Source organism: Ambystoma mexicanum, chromosome 5q (assembly GCF_040938575.1).
Source record: "Ambystoma mexicanum isolate Mex_15411 chromosome 5q, UKY_AmexF1_1, whole genome shotgun sequence".
Lineage (NCBI taxonomy): Eukaryota > Metazoa > Chordata > Amphibia > Caudata > Ambystomatidae > Ambystoma > Ambystoma mexicanum.
This window is the reverse complement of record NC_090933.1, coordinates 1,336,568,831-1,336,587,720: the sequence shown is the minus strand read 5'-3', so window position 1 is coordinate 1,336,587,720 and position 18,890 is coordinate 1,336,568,831. Positions and strand designations below refer to the sequence as shown.

Sequence of the window (18,890 nt, the reverse complement as noted above, 5' to 3'; positions counted from 1 at the left end):
TACCTCCGCATGGTAACTGGAATTTCCCTGCCCAGCGTCCTCTCCCACACCTACCGCGGCGATTTCCTTGTATCTGACCTGTCCCTCAAAGGGTTCATAGACATAATTTCGAATACAAAATATTCGAAAGTCAAAAAGTCGAAAAAAAAATGTCGAAAAAAAAAGTCGAATTTTTTTTTAATGACGTTTTTTTTTTCGAAATGGGGGGGTTCCCCCCAACCCCCCCCTTTTTTTTTATTTTTACCTATTTTTTTCACAGAAACTAGAGCCAAAAAAAAAATATCGAAAAAAAAAACAATTCGACATTTTTTTTTTTGACATTTTTGATTCGACTTTTTTTACTTTCGAAAATATTTTTTCCAAATTATGACTGGACACCCCTCAAAGCCATCACATAGAGCGCGGACATCACACGGTCCCCTAAACACCCCTGTATCATTTTATCTAGTGTGCCCGCCACATGGGTTTGCTCCGGAAAGGATGGAAACAAACGTTGCAACGACACCTTCAGTCTATAATACAGAAGAACGTCCAGCGCAGATAGATCTCCCCTCCCCCGCAATTCTACATCTGACATAAATCTACCATTTGGAAACAGCACACCGAATTTAGTCACCTCCAACCTCTTCATCAGAGCGACATAGCCCCTATCACTAGTCAGAGGGATACCCGGGACATAGATAACCGGAAGCTCCGGTGAATATAGGATTTCCCCCCTTGTCTTCCGCTCCAAAAGGGTCCAGGCCCTGCAAGTGAGATCCACCATGTTTCGAGTCGCATGGGTCCGGCTTGGCGCCGTGAGAATGATCGCTCGCAGCAGTGCCGGAGAAGCGATGGACCTCTCCACCTCCACATGCCGACGCTCCGCCGCCATCCCGTACCAGTACCGCAGGAAGCTCGCCTGTGCCACCGTATAATATAGCTCAAAATCCAGCCAGGCCAAACCCCCTTTCGGCACCGGTGCCACCAATTTTTCCCAGGAGATCCGCGCCTGCTTACCAGCCCATATAAATTTGGTCACTGCCGAGCAGAGGTCTCGAAAATACGCCCTAGGCACTGCTATGAGTGCATTCAAAAATACATAAAGATACCTGGGGAGAATGGTCATCTTGACCACTGCGATCCGTCCATATAAGTTAAGCGGGAGTCTGCCCCATCTAGCCATTGCGGATTTAGCCAACTCCAGAGTTTCTAGATAATTCCTGCGATAGACTACCCCCCTTTCCCTGGCGATTGTGATCCCTAGATAGCGGGTGTGGACCGATTCCCATTAAAAACCCCAGGCATCACGAAACTGGCTCGTTGCCTCTGTTAACGGAAAAATAACCGACTTACTGGCGTTCACCTTAAGCTCAGATAGTACTCCAAACAGCTGAACATCTAGCATAATCGGGTCCAGATTGACCTCAGGGCGATGGATAAACAGGACTATATCGTCCGCATAAAGTGAAATCACCACCCTATGATTGAACAGCTGGACCCCCCCCAGGGTACATGTAACTCCCTTAACCTTTCTGCCCACGGTTGAATTGCCAGGGCGAACAATAGTGGGAACAATGGGCACCTCTGGCGCGTCCCTCGCTCAAGTGGTATCAGGTCTGTTGTCTGCCCATTCACCCTCTCCCTGGCCACTTGATCTGTGTATAATAAGGAAATCATCGCGATAAATGGGTCACCCAGCCCCATCCTCCGCAGAACCGAGAATAGGAAAGGCCACTCAACGGAATCGAATGCTTTGGCGGCATCGAGTAGGACCGCTACCGTTGGTTCATCTTTAGGTAATGCCGCCATCAGTCCAAACATCCTGCGCAACCTAAACGATGTTGACCGCCCAGGTATAAACCCCACCTGATCAGCCCTGACCATAGTGGCCATCAGTGGCGACAGTCGGGTCGCCAACACTTTAGCTAATATCTTATTATCGAGATTGATAAGAGATATCGGGCGGTACGAAGAACGCTCCTCAGCAGGTTTCCCTACCTTCAACAACACGACTACCAGTGCTTCCCGGAGGGACTCCGGCAACCTGCCCTCAACCACTGCTTGCTGGTAAACCTGCAACAGGTATGGTGCCAATTTGTCCACATAACATTTATAAAATTCAGCCGTGAAGCCATCTGGTCCAGGTGATTTCCCACTCGGCAGCGACTTAATGGCCAGAATGGAGTGGGGGCGTCCCTTTGCAAAATACGGATCTCCTCTTCTTTGTCAGCAAGATCCCTCCTTATGCGTCGCAGGATACCCACTTCCTTAGCCAAACACACCCCCCTAGTCACACACGTAACCTTCCCATAGGGTCCCAGCTGAGGCGACTGACCCCACGTTTTCCCTAAATTACATATCTATGTTAGCCGATAGTTCCTCCTTGAATACTGTGTCAGTAAGGCTATCACTTTTGAACCTCCAAGGGGGTCTCGACTCTACCCGTCCCCGTAAGCAAAGCCTTAGCACAACAGGGGCATGATCCGAGAGGGTGCGAGCTAGTATATTTATCCCCTTAGTTTGACCCAACAGCGCGCGGGATATCAAGAAATAATCCAGCCGAGCGGCCGAGTTATGTGGGACGGAGAAGTGCGTAAATTGACGCGCTGCTGGATTCCTCACCCTCCACACATCCTCCACCCCCCACACTAACATAATACCCCAAATTCTGTCCGAGCTTCTACTGATCAGGTGTAAAGCGCCGCCTACCCTATCCTGAGCGGAATCCAGGACCGTATTAAAGTCGCCTGCCCACAAAATATCTCCCTCCGGGATCTCCCCCAACTGCCTCTCGACCCACTGCAGAGGATCCATCACATCCTGGTTAGGACCATAGTAACAAATCAGTGTACACAGCCTCCCCTGGATTACCCCCTGCACAATCAACACCCTTCCCTCACGATCCTTCAGCATCCTCGTCTGTCGAAAACCTACCGAGCTATGTACCAGGATAGCCACTCCCCTAGAGTAAGAAGAGTAGGATGAGAAATACCGATGGCACCCCCAGCTCTTACCAAATTTGGACTCAGTATCCCCCGTCAAGTGAGTTTCCTGGAGGAACGCTACCACTATCTGATGACGTCTCAAATATTTCAAGACTTTCCGGCATTTGGGTGGGTTATGAAGACCCCTGATATTCCAAGTCAGAAGGTTAAGTGTTGCCATCCATTATCAGTTCATCCTGTCCATCCAAATTACCTCTCACCTGCTTGCACCCCCAAACCAACCATGTTACTGTAAACACCCCCCCCCACCCCAACCAACAACCCCCCAACTTGTCAGTGCCATATTCCACTCTCTTATCCCAACCTATACCCCGCACAAACAGACCATTCTTCCCTCCCCCCCACTGAGTAACCCAACTACTCAGATTAGTAACAATCCCAACCATAGCAGTAATCAAGCTCTCACGTCAGAGGCGGCTAGGAGCCGACCCACTCCGCACAAGCCAGATATCTCGTATCCAAACACCCCATCTCAGGAGAAACACAAGGAACTCTGACCGCCGGAGCCCCCTGTAGGCACATCATGTGGTACTGTCCCGGGATCCTGAAGACCCCGACAGCATATCCAAAAAGGAGCTGGCTTCCTCCGGAGTTTGAAAAAAAAAAAAAGCCTTGCCCTCATGTTCGACTCTCAATGTTGCAGGATACAACATAGCATAATTCATGCCCTTGTCTCGCAATCTTTTTTTAACTGCAATAAATGTTCTTCTGGAGGCCTGTACTTTATCGGAGAAATCGGGGAAGAACCTCATCACATCTCCCTTATAGCGGACTGCGCCCTTCTCCCCTGCTTTGCGGAGGGCATTGTCCCTATCTCGATAGTTCAGAAGGCGAGCAATCAGCAGGCGAGGCGGGGCCCCGGGACCCAACCTTCTGCCAACCGGGATTCTGTGCGCTCTCTCCACCACACAGCATGACGAAAAGCCCTCAGAGCCCAGCGCCTCCCGAAGAATCTCCTCCACCAGCTCCTCCATGTTTTTCTGGTCTCGCGACTCAGCCAATTCCACTATCCTGACATTGTTCCGCCTAGAGTGTGACTCCAAATCCTCCTGCCTCTCCGAGACTACCTTCAGCGCCCTCTTAACGACTGTCATGTCCCTGGACGTGGAGGCCACCGCAGCCTCGCTGGTCCGGCGCCAATGTCCCTGTCGCACCGCTGTCCAAAAGTCAGCCGTCCGAGGGGAGCCCCCCTCGCCAATGCGTTTCCCTGACCTGCAGGACCAGCTCCTCCGCCGCTACGTATGTCGCTCTGCCAGCTAAAATGACAGCGCCGCAATCCTGCTCTCCACCGCCAAATCAGCCTCTCCTGCCGGAGAGTCGGCCCGCGCTCATCCATAGTGGCTGCAAAGTCCTGTGTTATGTGACTGGGGCAGCCATCATGCGGACCGTCCCGAACCCCCGTCACAATCCGCCGAAGTCACAGTCGGCCCCCAGGGGTCCCAATTGTAGCAATCCAGGCTCTCCGTCGCTGTCACCGGCACTTTTTCTTTGGAGCGTCCCTCACCACCAAGTTGCCATCTCCGGAACTCCCCGGCGAGGGACTGGCACTGTTCCTACCCACGGTTATCTCCACCATGTGCCTCGTCTGTTTGCCAGGGCCACCTTCACTTATAAGGGTCGGTGCCGCGCACAGGCCACTTCCAAGGCACCACTTATTCGTCGCTGCACCTCCCCCGCTCAGCCACACAGCCTCAGCCTCCTCCGCCACTGCAGATCTCTCACCAAATTAAAGCCTTCCAGCACCGACCACCTCTTAAAAACACTCCTGCTGGGGCTCAGGACCACCCGCACTCCAGTTATAATCTGATGAGGCACTGGATACCGTCCGGATCAGCATCCAGATACTATTGCAGAGGAGCTTCACAGACTTGCGGCCATACTGGTTGGGCTCGCTAGCAGCGCCCCCCCCCCTTGTTGGTTGAGATGTTCGACGTCGACGGCCTGGATGAAACGGTCATGGCCTGCACCAATAACCCCTTTGGGTTCGGGTGAGAGACGTCAAAAACAGAAGGTCGCCTTGTGCCGGCTTATATTTCTTCATACGCTCTGTGTCAAATGCGGGTGTAGTGCGGGTCTGCTAAGCCACATTGAACAGCAAAGCATGTTCTGTTTGCGGGCCACAGTCAAGGATGTCAGTGAGGTCATACTGGGGTACTGTCATGTCCCAACACACTCACCCATCCAACCCCACTTCTCAGTTCCTCCACACTCACCCATACAGCCCCATTCCTCAGTCCTTCTCACGTACCCAGCGGCAGCGGCAGCAGTACAGCCGGAAGTGGGGTTTCCCAACTGGTGGCCCGGGATCCCTGTGACCATTTCCGTGTTGGCGGTTGCCGTGGCGACTCCACGCGAAGCGGCACTACACGGCCCCTCGGAAACCCTCCGATCACGTGACCAGAAGATGACAGCAACATCACGTAGGACATACCCAGTCCTTTTCCTTATCGCGGGTCACGTGACACGCTGCGCACGGTCACGAGGCCCGCGTCATGCGACACCCTTGCGTTTAAAAGGCTCGAACAGACGCGGTAGCAACGCTTCACAGCTGCTTCTTTGGAGCACTGTTTGGCGTCTGGTTTTTCTTGCTTCCTGGAGTTATTCTCGACTACGGAACGTTTCTTGGACTGTCTTTGAATTATCCTCTATTATCCCTGATTTTATGGACTACGACCTCCGGCTTGCTTACTGGATCTTGAACTGGTTCTCCCTGGTCTTGTTTTGATTTTCTGGTTACGACCTCGGACTGTTTTGGATTGCTCACGCATCACGTTTCCTGATCACCACTCGCCTCAGGTGTGTTCCCAGAGTGCCACAAAACCTTTGCCAGCCTGCTGCTGGTTACCCTCCTGCTTCCATCTTGAGAAGACCTCCCTGTTCTCATTAGCGCTCAAGGGGTCCTTCCGGTGTTCCCGGTTCCAGGCTGACGACACTCTACACCTGTGGCCTCAAAGATTGCAAGGGTAGTGAGATTTTACTTTTACCCGTGCGGTACTTGGGGATGGAGGTATCTTAAATCTGCACGACCATCAAGATAGAACAGGTACTAGTTTTGACAGCGCCCTGAGCCTTAAGGTCACGATGACATTCTCGAACCGCCTACCGTAGTCGGGTGCGTGTACGGGTTCAACACTTGGAATTCCACATCCATATATTTGTCCAGACCACTGGCATTGTGGAGGCCCTCTACCAGTTGTAGCAACCCAGCTTAGTCTGTCATAAAGTCCAGCAATGGATTGAAGGCTGCACCCTCCATCGGCTCGAACCCAAACGGTATTGAGGCCCTTGCTCGCAAAAAAATAAAAAAAATACGACTGCATTGAGTCGAAATACACAGATAGTGTGTCCGGCACAAAACTTAGATCTTGCGGGGCCTCCGGTCGGGGGGCTTCTTGGCTCCAAGGGGACAGCCGATGGGACTCCTCGCTGAATGGAGGTTTCTCCTTAGGGGTCTCGCTCGAGGCCGTTTGACCCACCTTGCAATCTTCGTGCTGGCCTGCGGAATGGAGGCGGAAGTCATACCAGCAGAGGCCTTTTTTCAAAACCTTGAGCATTTGTTTTTTAAAATCCTCCCACTTTGCAGGGTTCAGCTTACCCTTTTTGTCCAACAAGTCGCAATCGCCTCTATGCTTTTCCTTGTGCGACGAGTGGTGAGATCCGCTACAGGAGTGCAAATGCTTTTTAGATTTCTTATGGCAACGTCCCTCTAAATGTTTCTCTGGAGTCAGCTCCTCTGTATCTTACTCTGAGGACCTTGGAAGCGATTTTGCAGGGATTTAGATGGCGGGCTGCCAAGCGCCAGTTTAGGCGAGTGTTCCTTCACCACCTTCGGGTGCATTGCCAGAGAAGAACCACATTGCTCCGTGTTATCCCAGAAACCAAGACATTACATACAGATGGTGTGTGGGTCTGTTAGGTACATTTTGGAGTTGGCGTCTTTGCAGCGTTTAAACCAGGATGGCTTAGGTCCCGAAAAACTGATGCAGTATTGAATTCTAGAATCGAAAATGAGCGTGCTCGGAATAGTGTGCTGAGCATGCCGAAAAAAGGAATTGAGGTATGGGGGCATAGTGCATCATTTTACGCAACGCCACATCTGATCGAGGAATGGTGTGGCTGTATACCGGGAGCCATCACCATCGAGCGGCACTCTGCCCCCTGTTAAATTTCTTTTTGAACAGCTGACACTGGATACGTGTATATCAACATGAGGAATCTGGCAGAATACAAACCATTGAAATACTGTGCCTGTGATATGGTGAAGTGTCTGGGTAAGCTGCCCCCATATTTACATGTCCTAGTATGTCACACATATGCATAACATTGCACTGTGCCTGTCACCATGTGCCTTTCACCGATAGGGCACATTTTCATGCATACTTACCCCGACATCTACATGAACGTTGACTTGCACCAAACACTGAACGTAGGCTAAGGTGGGCCCATCCACAACAATCCTTGCAACACTTACAGCCCTTCCACTTAACCGTGCTATAGAGCCACTTTGGACATGTCAGATGCCACCAGTGATTACATCATATAAACATATAGGAAATCAGGCAGGACATCACCTGCAACCTACTCAGTGGCCGTACTGGTAAGTTCCAGCCATGAGGAAACATTTTGAACTGTATTTGAATGTATAGCACAGATGCAATATTCCTCGTGAAAACATTTGTCAAGCATCAATGGTTGGAGAACTACAGAAAGTTGCTCTGGCACAAATCAATTGACAATTTAGATGCAATATAGATGTCTGCAAGTTTTGGATCTCAAAGGGGCTTTACAATTCAACTTCCACAAGTCCTATCCAGTATAGGCACTGGCGGGGATAAATGGGAGTCGTAGTCCAAAACGTGTAGTGGAATGCCGGCTTCAAAGCCCAGCACTAAAACAATGACAACTTCAGATTATCAGGACGTTAGACTCTTGGGTCCCGATTGCTGTGTCCTCACAACATGATAGTGTTAAACATAATTGACCCTTGCAGGTTCCCTGCCCTAGCCTTTACTAATGTACATGGTCATGGCATACCATTTCATGTGTTATAATATACAGAGTGTGGTGGAAATAAATGACCACACATGATTTCTATGTAAAGGTGCAAAATGTACTAGTAAAAAGCAATAACGAAACAGAACCAACAGCAGCAGGAGACTTCGGCACAAGTGAACCTCCCTCCCTCTGTGCATGTTTCTGTTATACCCAAAGGAATACACGTATTTCAATGGAAGGGGTGGTCCAATTTCCAAACATGGCAAGGTCTCATCTTGAAACGATGTTGCTGGCAGAGAACAAAGCCTCATTATATAAGCCTTTGATACTAGCTCTGTTCTTTCTTGTTAGTTTGTGTTATCAGGGAGGACAGCATATTGTAATCCAGTTAGTCAAGGTGGATATACTCTTTAAAGATTCACACATGCTCCGAGGCAGGCGAAAACGCTTGCAATACGACTTCTGTCTATTAATGCCACTTTTGCTAAGAAAGCAGGAACCTAAAAAATGCTTACATATGCCTAAAGGGAAACACGTCAGAAGCGAGAGATGTGAAGGCGAGCATTTCTCCACGCTAGGAGAAAAGCCTACATTGCACAGACATGCGCAGTAGAATCTACAGTCTTTGTTAACAGATAGCAGTTTGCAGAGCCTACTCAACATTACAATGCAGCAATATGCAGGGGGAGTACATAACATTTTCAATTCCCAAACCTTGCTCCACAAGAGTAACTCTGATGACTAAGAATACCTAGTTTCTAAGTGTACATTATTTTTAAATGCAAACTCCCGTTAAACTTAATCCACTCTAATATGCAGAAACGCGCTCTTTAAATGTTGCAATCCTCTTTCTTGCACACGTGATCTGCTGTAACAGTGATGTCACTACTGAAGCCATAACTGGTGCCATATGTGATGATATCGGTGATGACATTTGTGACTTCATCAGTGAGTTTAGGGCCCGGTCAATGGGGGGCATCGCAGTTAAGGTGGTGCAGCTTCCAGCACTTGCCAAATTTCGGGATTTTGTGGCGTTAAATCGGGACCTTAACGTCACTTCAACTAGTTTATCCACTAATTTGAGGGGTTTCATTGCATCCTATTGTTTCACCTTGACGTGCTTCAACTAAAGATGTTTCACTGAGAAGATGTGTGTGTATTTTCTTCCTTAGTTGCGCCCCCGTTACTGCGGGTAAGAGTGCGCGGCCCTATTGGCTGTGGCGTGACCGCAGGAGTTTGAGTAAGAGAGGGATTCCCGTCGCTACATGGCCCATCGCAAACAAAGCGAAAACAAACACAAATTGCATGAAAACAACCCACACAAACATTTCTAGGCATTTGCAAACTTTAAAACAAACAATTTGTTTTCAGATTTTTTAATTCAAATTTTATTACGATTTTCACAATATAAAAGGAGAATAAAAAATAAATCACGACATTGCCAAAGCAACTCGACATTACAACTCCTGTCATTAACCTCCCCACCCCTCTCCCACTTCACCGTTATAGGCAACAAAAACCACCTGAACAAAAAAAAAAGCTGGTCTTTTCTTTTCCAGATCAAGGCAGTAACACGTGGTGCCGAGTTGCGCACTCTGATTGCTTTTCTCTCATTGTTGCTATAATTTCATGACATTGAACTTTGGGTTCATAGGTGTCTTTTGGCTTAGCGCCAAACCTTAAAAATATGTTTTTCTGTCCTGTTTTTACATCCCCTGTTCCTTAATCTTTTTCCCTCACCTGGTCTATTGTCTGTTTTTTCTTTTTTTTTTGTTAAATGTTGTCATATGTGCCAGTGTACCTTTGATTGTCTTGTTTTTTTAATATATATATATTCCTCCCACGTCCTCACCATGCAGAGACAACAACGTCCACCTTCATCACACAATGGCAAAAGTGATGAAGACGAGCAGCAGGTACCTGTTATGGAAGAGGGGCCCACCGCATCACAAGACAGCTGGAGGCATTTACTGAGCACCAGCGTTTGGAAGAAGTGAAGCAATGCATTGCACCTTCTGCTGAAAAGGTGCTGTGACGGGGGTCCACAGTGGCTCCCCAGAGCCTAGCGACATCAGCGCTAATACAACACCTGATGCTTGCGGACGAGCCCTACTGGCAGGCCCACTACAAGCAGAAGGTACAGGTGCAGGGACCGCAGGAGCACTACCACAAGCAAGTGCACCCTCCCCACATCAGCTTTGGTAGCGACACCGCAGCCACAGCAGCATCACCAGGGTCTGAGCTGCACCAGTTGCAATGGCGAACCTAAATTAGTGCATAGTCATGCGCTCCATATGCCACGATAGGATCCCCATGGGAGGGGCCACCCTAGATAAAAGGGGCGTTGGAATGACAACCCATCAGCAAATCAGACCACTAGGATTGTTTTGAAGTGCCACTTTTTCCCCAAACCCCCAAAAAAGATAAAACACTACAAATCATAAAAATAAAATGAACACAATCATTTAGAAACTGCATAAAAGGATTCGTATATAATCCCTTTATGCAGTATGTGTAATGGAAATAGTGAGAAGTGCTCTCATCCATCCATTCCGGCGCTGATACAATGTATTTCAATCCGATTACCCCCACCCCCTCGTCCACTCACACTACCATCTTTGACTTTGACTCGTTTTTAGTTCTGACGCACTTTCATTTCCCACGTCTTCCGTTATAGCCGCAGTAATAATGCAGCAGGATTCTCACGATAATTGAAAAATGTTTCACTCAAAAAGGACTCCCCAGCCGGCCCCCAGCGGCTTTCTCTTTCCTCCTAACCACTGCATACTTGCCAGCACTACAGATTTAGGCAGTAGGCTACTGCTTTTGAAGCAGCCCTACCGCCTACATATTTCAGTAACAGATCCTACTGCTTTTTACAGTGGCGAGTAATTTATGTGATTCTAAGGCAGGCTCCAGGACAGAGCATGCAACACATTCATTAGTCTGTCTATACAGTGGACTGGTTGGTGATTACTTTGATTGCACTCAGACCAATCCACTGACCTGACAGTGCATGGCTCTGTCCTGCACTCTTGCCGGTACAACCCTTAGGTGAACCAGCAGTGAAAGCAAGTGGCAGAGTGTAACACCATCACACAGCATGTGTCAATAATTTGGTGTTAGCATTCAGAATTATACATTTTTAACATTTCAACATCTTTCCATGTTGTGCTGTTTGTATGTTTTGTATTTTCCTGTTATGTCATTGTTTCTGGGAATTATTATTTTTCAAACTTGAAAAATCCTACATCTTTTTGGTCAAAGAATGTTGGCAAGTATGCCACTGCCCTAATTTGAATATATCCTTTTCTCTCATTTAAACATACTTTTCTTCACAATTCATTCTACAGGTCCCATGGTGTTGCTGCTGTATTTGCACACTGCGAGCACACTAAAAAAAAGAAAAAATGCCATATTTTCATTTCTGAAAAGTCTGTCAGCTGCAAAGCACCATGGGAGATATATAAATGTTTTATAGAGCAGAGAGCACCCATCAAATACATGAAAAACTACTGGATGGATTTAACCCAAAACAGTCAAACAATTTAGTCAACACTTTGTGCCAAAGTTGTTTCTCATTTGATCCAAATCAGCATAGCGGGTTACGTGCTACGTTCTTCCTGCAAATTGCACTTTTTCTCTATGGGAAAATGAATAATAGTAAGCAGAAAACAGCGCTTTTGTTTTCTTTATAGCCTTTTCATTTTATAATGACTCTTTCCCAAAATATCCAGTTGCGGCGGGGCGTGGGATCTCTTGGAAAACATTTTTTTCTGGGATTAAATCATCAAAATCCATCCAGTGAATCAAACGTTATAAGCAATAGAATTTTGTGTAAAGTCTGTGTACAATGGTTTCACCTCAACTATAGTGTCGTCACTGCCACCCTATACTATTTATACATACATCATTTTTTAAAAAAATCTACTGGGCAGATTAACACCAAATTTACAAAAGCACGCTTTCGGGGCCAGTCTGCTGCCCCTGGTACACGTTTGGGCTGTACCAGAAAGCAAATTCTTTTTGCATTCGTGTCTATCCGGATTTCAAAGGTTTTGGGACCCCCTATAACTTTGCCCCACAAAAAGAGCAGTTTCTGGCCAGATTGTAACTTTGCCGAGGTTCGACGAATCTGCATGAAACTTTACAAATTCATGAACAATCGGCTCTATACTTCTTTTTGAAATGTTTTGCGTAGATTCGTCGAACCTCGGCAAAGTTACAATCTGGCCAGAAACTGCTCTTTTTATGGGTAGTGCAACTTAACCAAAACGTTGTTAAAGGGGCGTTATAGTTGCAAAGTAACATCGATAAAGAAATCCCCAGTTATGGTAAACAGTTATGGTAAACTACGCAACCATAGTAAACTCAATCAGCATGCACTGCTACGACTAACACAAAGGACATCTGTCAGGGTCCCATACCATTCACGGTCCCATACCATTCACGCTTCAGGCACTCTGACATCACAGGTTTTTTCACTGAATTACAATGGTTTTTGTAAATGAAAACGTTTCATGATGTTACAGCACTGTATATAAGTTATCAATTCCTCTTAACATTTATGAAAGTACGATAAACCTTCTTTAACAAACCTGATGTGTGTCATATTCAGCAGCGCATGCTGGGGATGCAGGTCATGGTTGAATTGCTTAGGGCAAGAGGCTCGACCGTGACCCCAGCCCCACCAAACCACTCCCATTATCCACTGCACCTAGCCTGCATCCTGATCCAGTGTTCATGATTTGCCTAAATGGCCAGTGTCCTCAATCCATGGGGAACTGGCTTCAGCCATGCCGCAAGCCCCAATAAGCAAATAAGAGTAGACATTCTTCCGTGCCAGGTATCAGGCCCACTGCCCAGGCACCAAAGTTGTATCACTATTTTTTGTACCTATTTTTTGCCACTTTGGCAAAAATTAAATACAGGACAGATTTACGAAATCCTACTTTAAAGTCCTTGCTGATGCTCTTCGCGCATTTTGTTGCAAACCCGTCCAGCACTTCAAGCTGTAGCCACAAGCAGAATTCTTTTTCTCATTCAAGAGCCTATCCCAATTTTGAAAATGTTGTGATCCCCCTACAATTTTGATTCCTCTTGACAAAATCCCTTCAAACCTTGTACAAACATCAAAAGTTGCGTCTGTAATCTCTAAGCAAACGTGTAGATTTGTCAAATGGCACCAAAGCTATAAGCCAAGCAAACCTTTTGGGATCCCCCCTCCTAATATTGCCCCCTCAAGCATATGTGTGGATTTGGCAAACGGCACCAAAGCTATGGCAAACCTTTTGGGATTCCCCCTGTAAAGGACCGGGGGGGGGGGATCTGTACTTCCACTCTCTATTTGGAAGAGGAGAGGCACAGGGGACCCCAGCCAAGATTCTCTATTATTGGTACGTGGTCGAGCAATCAAGGCCTAGCTTCTCACAAAGGTGATGCGGGCTAGTTCTTAAGTACAGTGTAGTCCCCAAGCACCCACAAAGGAATGTCCACACACTGTAACGGTTAAAACACAGTCTTTATATAATATTCAAGGTTATATACAATATCATGATAACACACTTTGTACCCGTTATCTATAATGGCATATATATATATACAATTCTACGTGGTACCATAATTACTATTAGATCTCATCAATTGTAAGGTTAAATGACACACAAATCAAGTCGTAAAGGAAACCAACAGTACGGAAAAGAGGGAAGCAGAAATACTGGTCACTACGGTTAAACACAGCTCTGTGTGGAGATCCCCCCCCCACATGGGAAACCTGAAGAATAAAGATACAAGCACAGTCCATATACTGTTCACAAGAGACTTCCCAACAGTTCTGCAACCCCAAAGTACCTGGCGTTGTAGCGTTCCTCGCCAGGGAATCGACAGCCCTTCTTGAGTGCCTTCCCTTTAAGGCAGTAGTCACGGGTCGAACGTCCGACGGAGAACAGGGTGAGCTATGACGGTGAAGTGGCAGCTTCGTTCCTAGCGGTGCTAGTTGACGGGGAAGCGTAAACGTCCCACAAGGAGGAGGCGTGTGTGGCACCTCGGTGTCGCTAGTTCTCGACCGCAAAGAGTTGGAAGAACTGTGGCCCAGCAAGGGTGTCGAGTCGTCAGGGTCTCTGTGGTCCTCTGGTGGAGGGAAACCCACCGGTGGATGTTCCTCGGCGTGCCGACGGTCAGGCCTTCTCCAGAAGGATAAGACGGCGGCGATGCGGACGAGAGCGTCCTTGAATTTGAAAGTTCTTAGGCAAACGGGAGCACAGCGACTCTGGTCAGCAACGGCGGTCAGCGACAGTGGCGGACAACTGTCCAGGCGTTTCTCTTTGGTATTCCGCGGCAGTCCCAGTCTTGGGTCGGCAGCCTGTCTAAGGTCTGTCTACCAGGGAGCTTTAGCAAAGATCTGCTGGTGCACGATGATCCCTCGTAGCTCGGGAAGAAGGCGCCTTACCAGGTCCTCTCTGGGTCAGTCCTTGGAGACACAGCAGCTTTCAGATTGTGAAGGAGAGCAACAGCAATTCTTCTCGTCCAGCAGGGCTTCAAGGTCAAGCTTCAGTTATTCCAGTTACTTGTCGTAGTGGACTTCAGCTTCTGAACACGATTCCTAGCAGTGAGAGGTCCCCAGATATACTGTTGATCTCCCATTCATTTCGCTGGGTCATACACAAGCATCCAATCACGACTAAGGGCATTCAGGCAGGCAGCCAATCAGGCACACAGTGCATTCAGGCCATTCACTTCTCTCCAGACACTCACAAGTTATGTGTATTGGGACAAGTACCCAGCCATTCAACACTCCACACTGCATTCATACCAGTTTCGTGCAGGGCTGTCTCAGTCATTGTGTCAAACACCAGATACTAGACACCCACAACACAGAATGCGTATTCGTCACACACTCCATTCACCCAAGTCCCACCCACAGGCGTACCCACAACATACAGTCGTGGGGAAGGCTCCAGCCAGTCTGGTCAGCACTTCCCCACACTACCATATATGGAACTTCCACCCAACAGCCAGTCAGGGGGAAGGGACAGAGTCAGGGCTTCCTGGGACTTCGGGAAGATCAAGTTAACAGGGGATGGAAGGCAAGAGGCCATGGGGGCCATCTTGTCACCATCAGGAATCTAACAATTCCAATGACAGGGCCTGGGCATCCCAAAATGGAGAACGCTCAGGACACTAGTCAGTTCAGCACAGAGCTGCCACCAGCCCGTACTCTGTTCTGTGGGCCCCACACAATTGCCCAAAAAGATACACAAGGGGCACAGGGTTCCACCCCTACCCATGGGTGCCATAAGGGAATCCCATGTGTCTGTTCACCAAAACCAAAAGAGAGCTGCATCGCGTGGAAAACACGACAGAACACACGATAAAAAGCAGTAAAGGACAAGTATACAGAGGTCCTGTCCCTCCAATGCATTTCCAGCATCACACCCCCCCACTCCCCTTCTAATATTGCCCGCTGAAACATGTGTGGATTTGTCAAATGACACCAAAGCTATAAGCCAAGGAAGGCTTTTGGGATCCACCACTCCTAATATAGCCTCCCCTCAAACATATGTGTGGATTTGTCAAACGGCACCAAAACTATAAGCCAAGCAAACCTTTTGGGATTCCCCCTTCTAATACTGCCCCCTTTTGACGAAACACCAAACTTTGCATACGCATTCAAAGTTAGGTCTATATTTTTATTGCAAACTTTCATGAACAGCGTCAAAGTTATAAGGCATCAAATAACTCCTATTCACCGACCCTGAAATGCAAACGTATGAATGGATCTCCTCTAGCATTTGTCAAGTTCACGAACATCACAGCAATGTACTCAAATATTTGTAGACATCGTAGAAGAAAAAACACCTGATGTTTTGCTTTTTGTAGAAATATCCCATTCCAATCAACATTGACCTCCCCAGAGATGGTTTCATTTGTTTGACAAGTTTAACGTTGTCTCTTTGAAAATGTTTTACTGCGAAGTTCGCAGATCCACCATGGCCTCCATTTCAAAAGTTGATGCACCTCGCATTTCTCAATTAACCAAACAGCAGCCACGTCCGATGTCTGCAAATGTTACGTGGCTCTCGGATTGGTCTAGAGGGACACAGACACACGGACACACACACACCTTTAGAGATTGTTAATAGACCTGTGATTTTACATGTCTAGTGTGTGTATGTGAAGGCCTAATACAGTACTTCTGCTTATGTCTATTTGGACTTATTGGAGCGCTCTGTGTCCTGCCCACTGTTCCATTACACCAGCCCCACAGCACCTTACTGCTGTGCTACGCTACCTTGACAGAGGTTGGCTAGACCCAAGTGCCAATGACCAGATCACTTGCTAGAGACGCCTCTCTCTGAACCCTCCATGAGGGCTGGATTTCTAGAATTCCACCCTACCATCTACGTATGAACTGGGTGATGTTGATGAGATCTTCAGAATCTTGTCAACAACGCCACCCTTCTGCGAGCTAGCCTGAATAGCTTGATCACAACTGGCATAAGGTGCACCAAGGGAGCAAAGTGATTGCCTACATATGGGAAGGTAACAACATTCCATAACCCTTGAGGCAGAGGATTCATTCTAGTTAACTCCAACATAACATCCCATAGTGCATATTATACCTGTCCTCTCCCCAGCAGCCAACCTGAGCTAAATCGCCTACATACAAATCTCCAAACCTACAGTTCATTCCACAACACTTTCCTACTGCCCGATAAAGGTAGCAGATGCCAAGGTGTCTGTATACTCCACCCCCTTCAGCCAAATATAAGGTGGTATCCCCAACTATACCCAACACCATATGTTTCTAGGTGGAATGAAAGGGTCTGCCTCACCTTTTAGCCATAATGAAGTATCTGTCCACAGGTGCACCCAGTGTGATATTGATGGAACGCACAGTATTGATGTTTCGGAAGACCAGCAGCATAGGCTTTGGAAGGTCCTTCAGAACCTGCATGATGCGGTCAAACTTCTGCGAAGCCATATCCTGCATGTACATCGTTTCCTCTCCGGTCAGGATGTTGGCAAGCTTGAAATCCTGCATGCAGATGGGTCTCTGCATCAGGATTTCACAGAACAAGAAGTAATCTGTGGATGCAAAAAAAGAGAGCCACTAGGAAGGGACAGCAACACAGAGCAGAGCTTGATGGGGAAGCATTGGAAATATGTTTTAATAGAGGGCACACGCTATGAAGAGGTGTAGTGTGAGACACAAGGATAGGTATGCAGAGTTTTAGAGGGAGGTTAGATAGGCTTTCTGGATTAAAGGAGGAGCCTTTATGGGGGGGAGGAGGGGGAAGTGATTCAGATTTATATTAGCAGGGATGGGAGAGTTGCTCTAGGTTACAATAACAGTGGATGGATGGATGGATTAGTCCTAGATTACAGTAGAAGGTTGGACGTCCAATCTTTGGTTAGAGTAGAAAAGATAGGTACAGTTGGCCTGACTTGCAGTGAAAAGGAGACGTTACTTACCAGTAACGTTCTTTCTATGGATTCTTCTCCCACAGATTCCTCATCTTGACAGATCATCCCCTCAACGTCAGCTGCTTTGAACATTTCCACAGGGGGCATAGTGCTGATCGACATGGTCTCCTGACTTACTCGTGTCTTGAACGTGCCACTCCACAACTCCAGATGTGACGCTGCCTATCGTACTTAAGCAATGCACTATGCCCCCTTACTTCAGTTACCACCTTCTCCCACCCCCAAACTCAGCATTAAAGAGAATATCTGCAATGAAAGGAAGAGGACTGAAAAATCTCTCCCCATCTTTTTTTTGTGATACCGTCTTCACATTTCTTTTTAATACTGTGCTGAACGTAACTATTCCACACTCATCCATACTAAACAGAAACCGTGATAGGTCAATTGCCAGCATCAATAGAGGGGTAGGCAGGGAGGACAATGAGGAATCTGTGGTGGGAGAAGAACCCATTGAAAGAAAATTATCGGCAAGTAATTTCTCTTCCAATGGATTGCATTGTCCCAAAGATTCCTCTTGATAGACTCCAAAATGTGTGCAGGAGGTGGGAACTGAAGCTACACCAAGAAACTCTGCAGCACTGCCCTACCAAAGTTGCTATCTCTGCCCATAGCAAGGGCTAAAATGCAATGTTATCAGGTTTAGTCCTTTCATTACTACTTCTGTGGGTCCTTTCAGAGTAGAGGTAGGGTTTGTCCTTCCAGGAAGCCACCTCGATCTCTGGAGAAAAAGAGTGGCTGCTCCGGAGGGCAAGCCGACTGAGGGAAACTCAGATTAGAAAAAACCCTCTAGCAGGCTCCCCAGCTTTGTTCTGCCACCCTTGACCGGTGCGGTTACATGATCCATTATGACTGCCATATCAGGAAGTGTCCGAGGAGCCATGAAATTGCTCCCCTAACCTGCAGGCCACTGCGTGTGCGCGCGCTGCTTACCTGCTGTCATCTATTGCCTGTGCCATGTCTGGGACTTTGTAATTGTTTATTTGTAAAGCGCCTATACTCAAGTGAAGTGCTTCAAAGCAGTCAACCTCCATGGCCTTTACACCGCCTCTGCTGCAGGCTCCCCAGCTTGGTCCAACCTCCCGTGACTGGTGCGTACAAGATCGCCATATCTGGAAGTGCCTCTAGAGCGTCCTTAGCTTTAGGCCTCCCATTCAATGGGTGGCCTTTTAAGGACTTTGCCTATCTTGCCTTCTTGAAATCCCTCTTCCACACTGTCATTTGATGGCTCCTTGCACACAAGTACTGGTCCAGACACAACAAAACACCAACAAGTTCAAACCATAGTGGATGCCGGCCACGTTCGCCCCTTTCCACTCCCACAAATGATCCCCCTAAACCCCGCTCACCCAACCGCTAACTCTATAAATGGTGCAAAATGGTTACCGAACACCCCCTGAAAATCTGATTTTACCTTAAACGCTG

General features: G+C 47.6%; 1 protein-coding gene across 2 annotated transcripts in view; it reads right to left on the bottom strand.

Moving 5' to 3' along the window:
* Positions 1 to 18,890, bottom strand: part of ADCK5 (aarF domain containing kinase 5) — a 925,852-nt gene that overhangs the window by 141,582 nt on the left and 765,380 nt on the right. For both annotated transcript variants that reach the window (XM_069621949.1, XM_069621948.1), the window contains exon 14: positions 16,817 to 17,069. In XM_069621949.1, the coding sequence (XP_069478050.1) occupies positions 16,817 to 17,069 (253 nt within the window). The remainder of the gene's footprint in view (positions 1 to 16,816; positions 17,070 to 18,890) is intronic.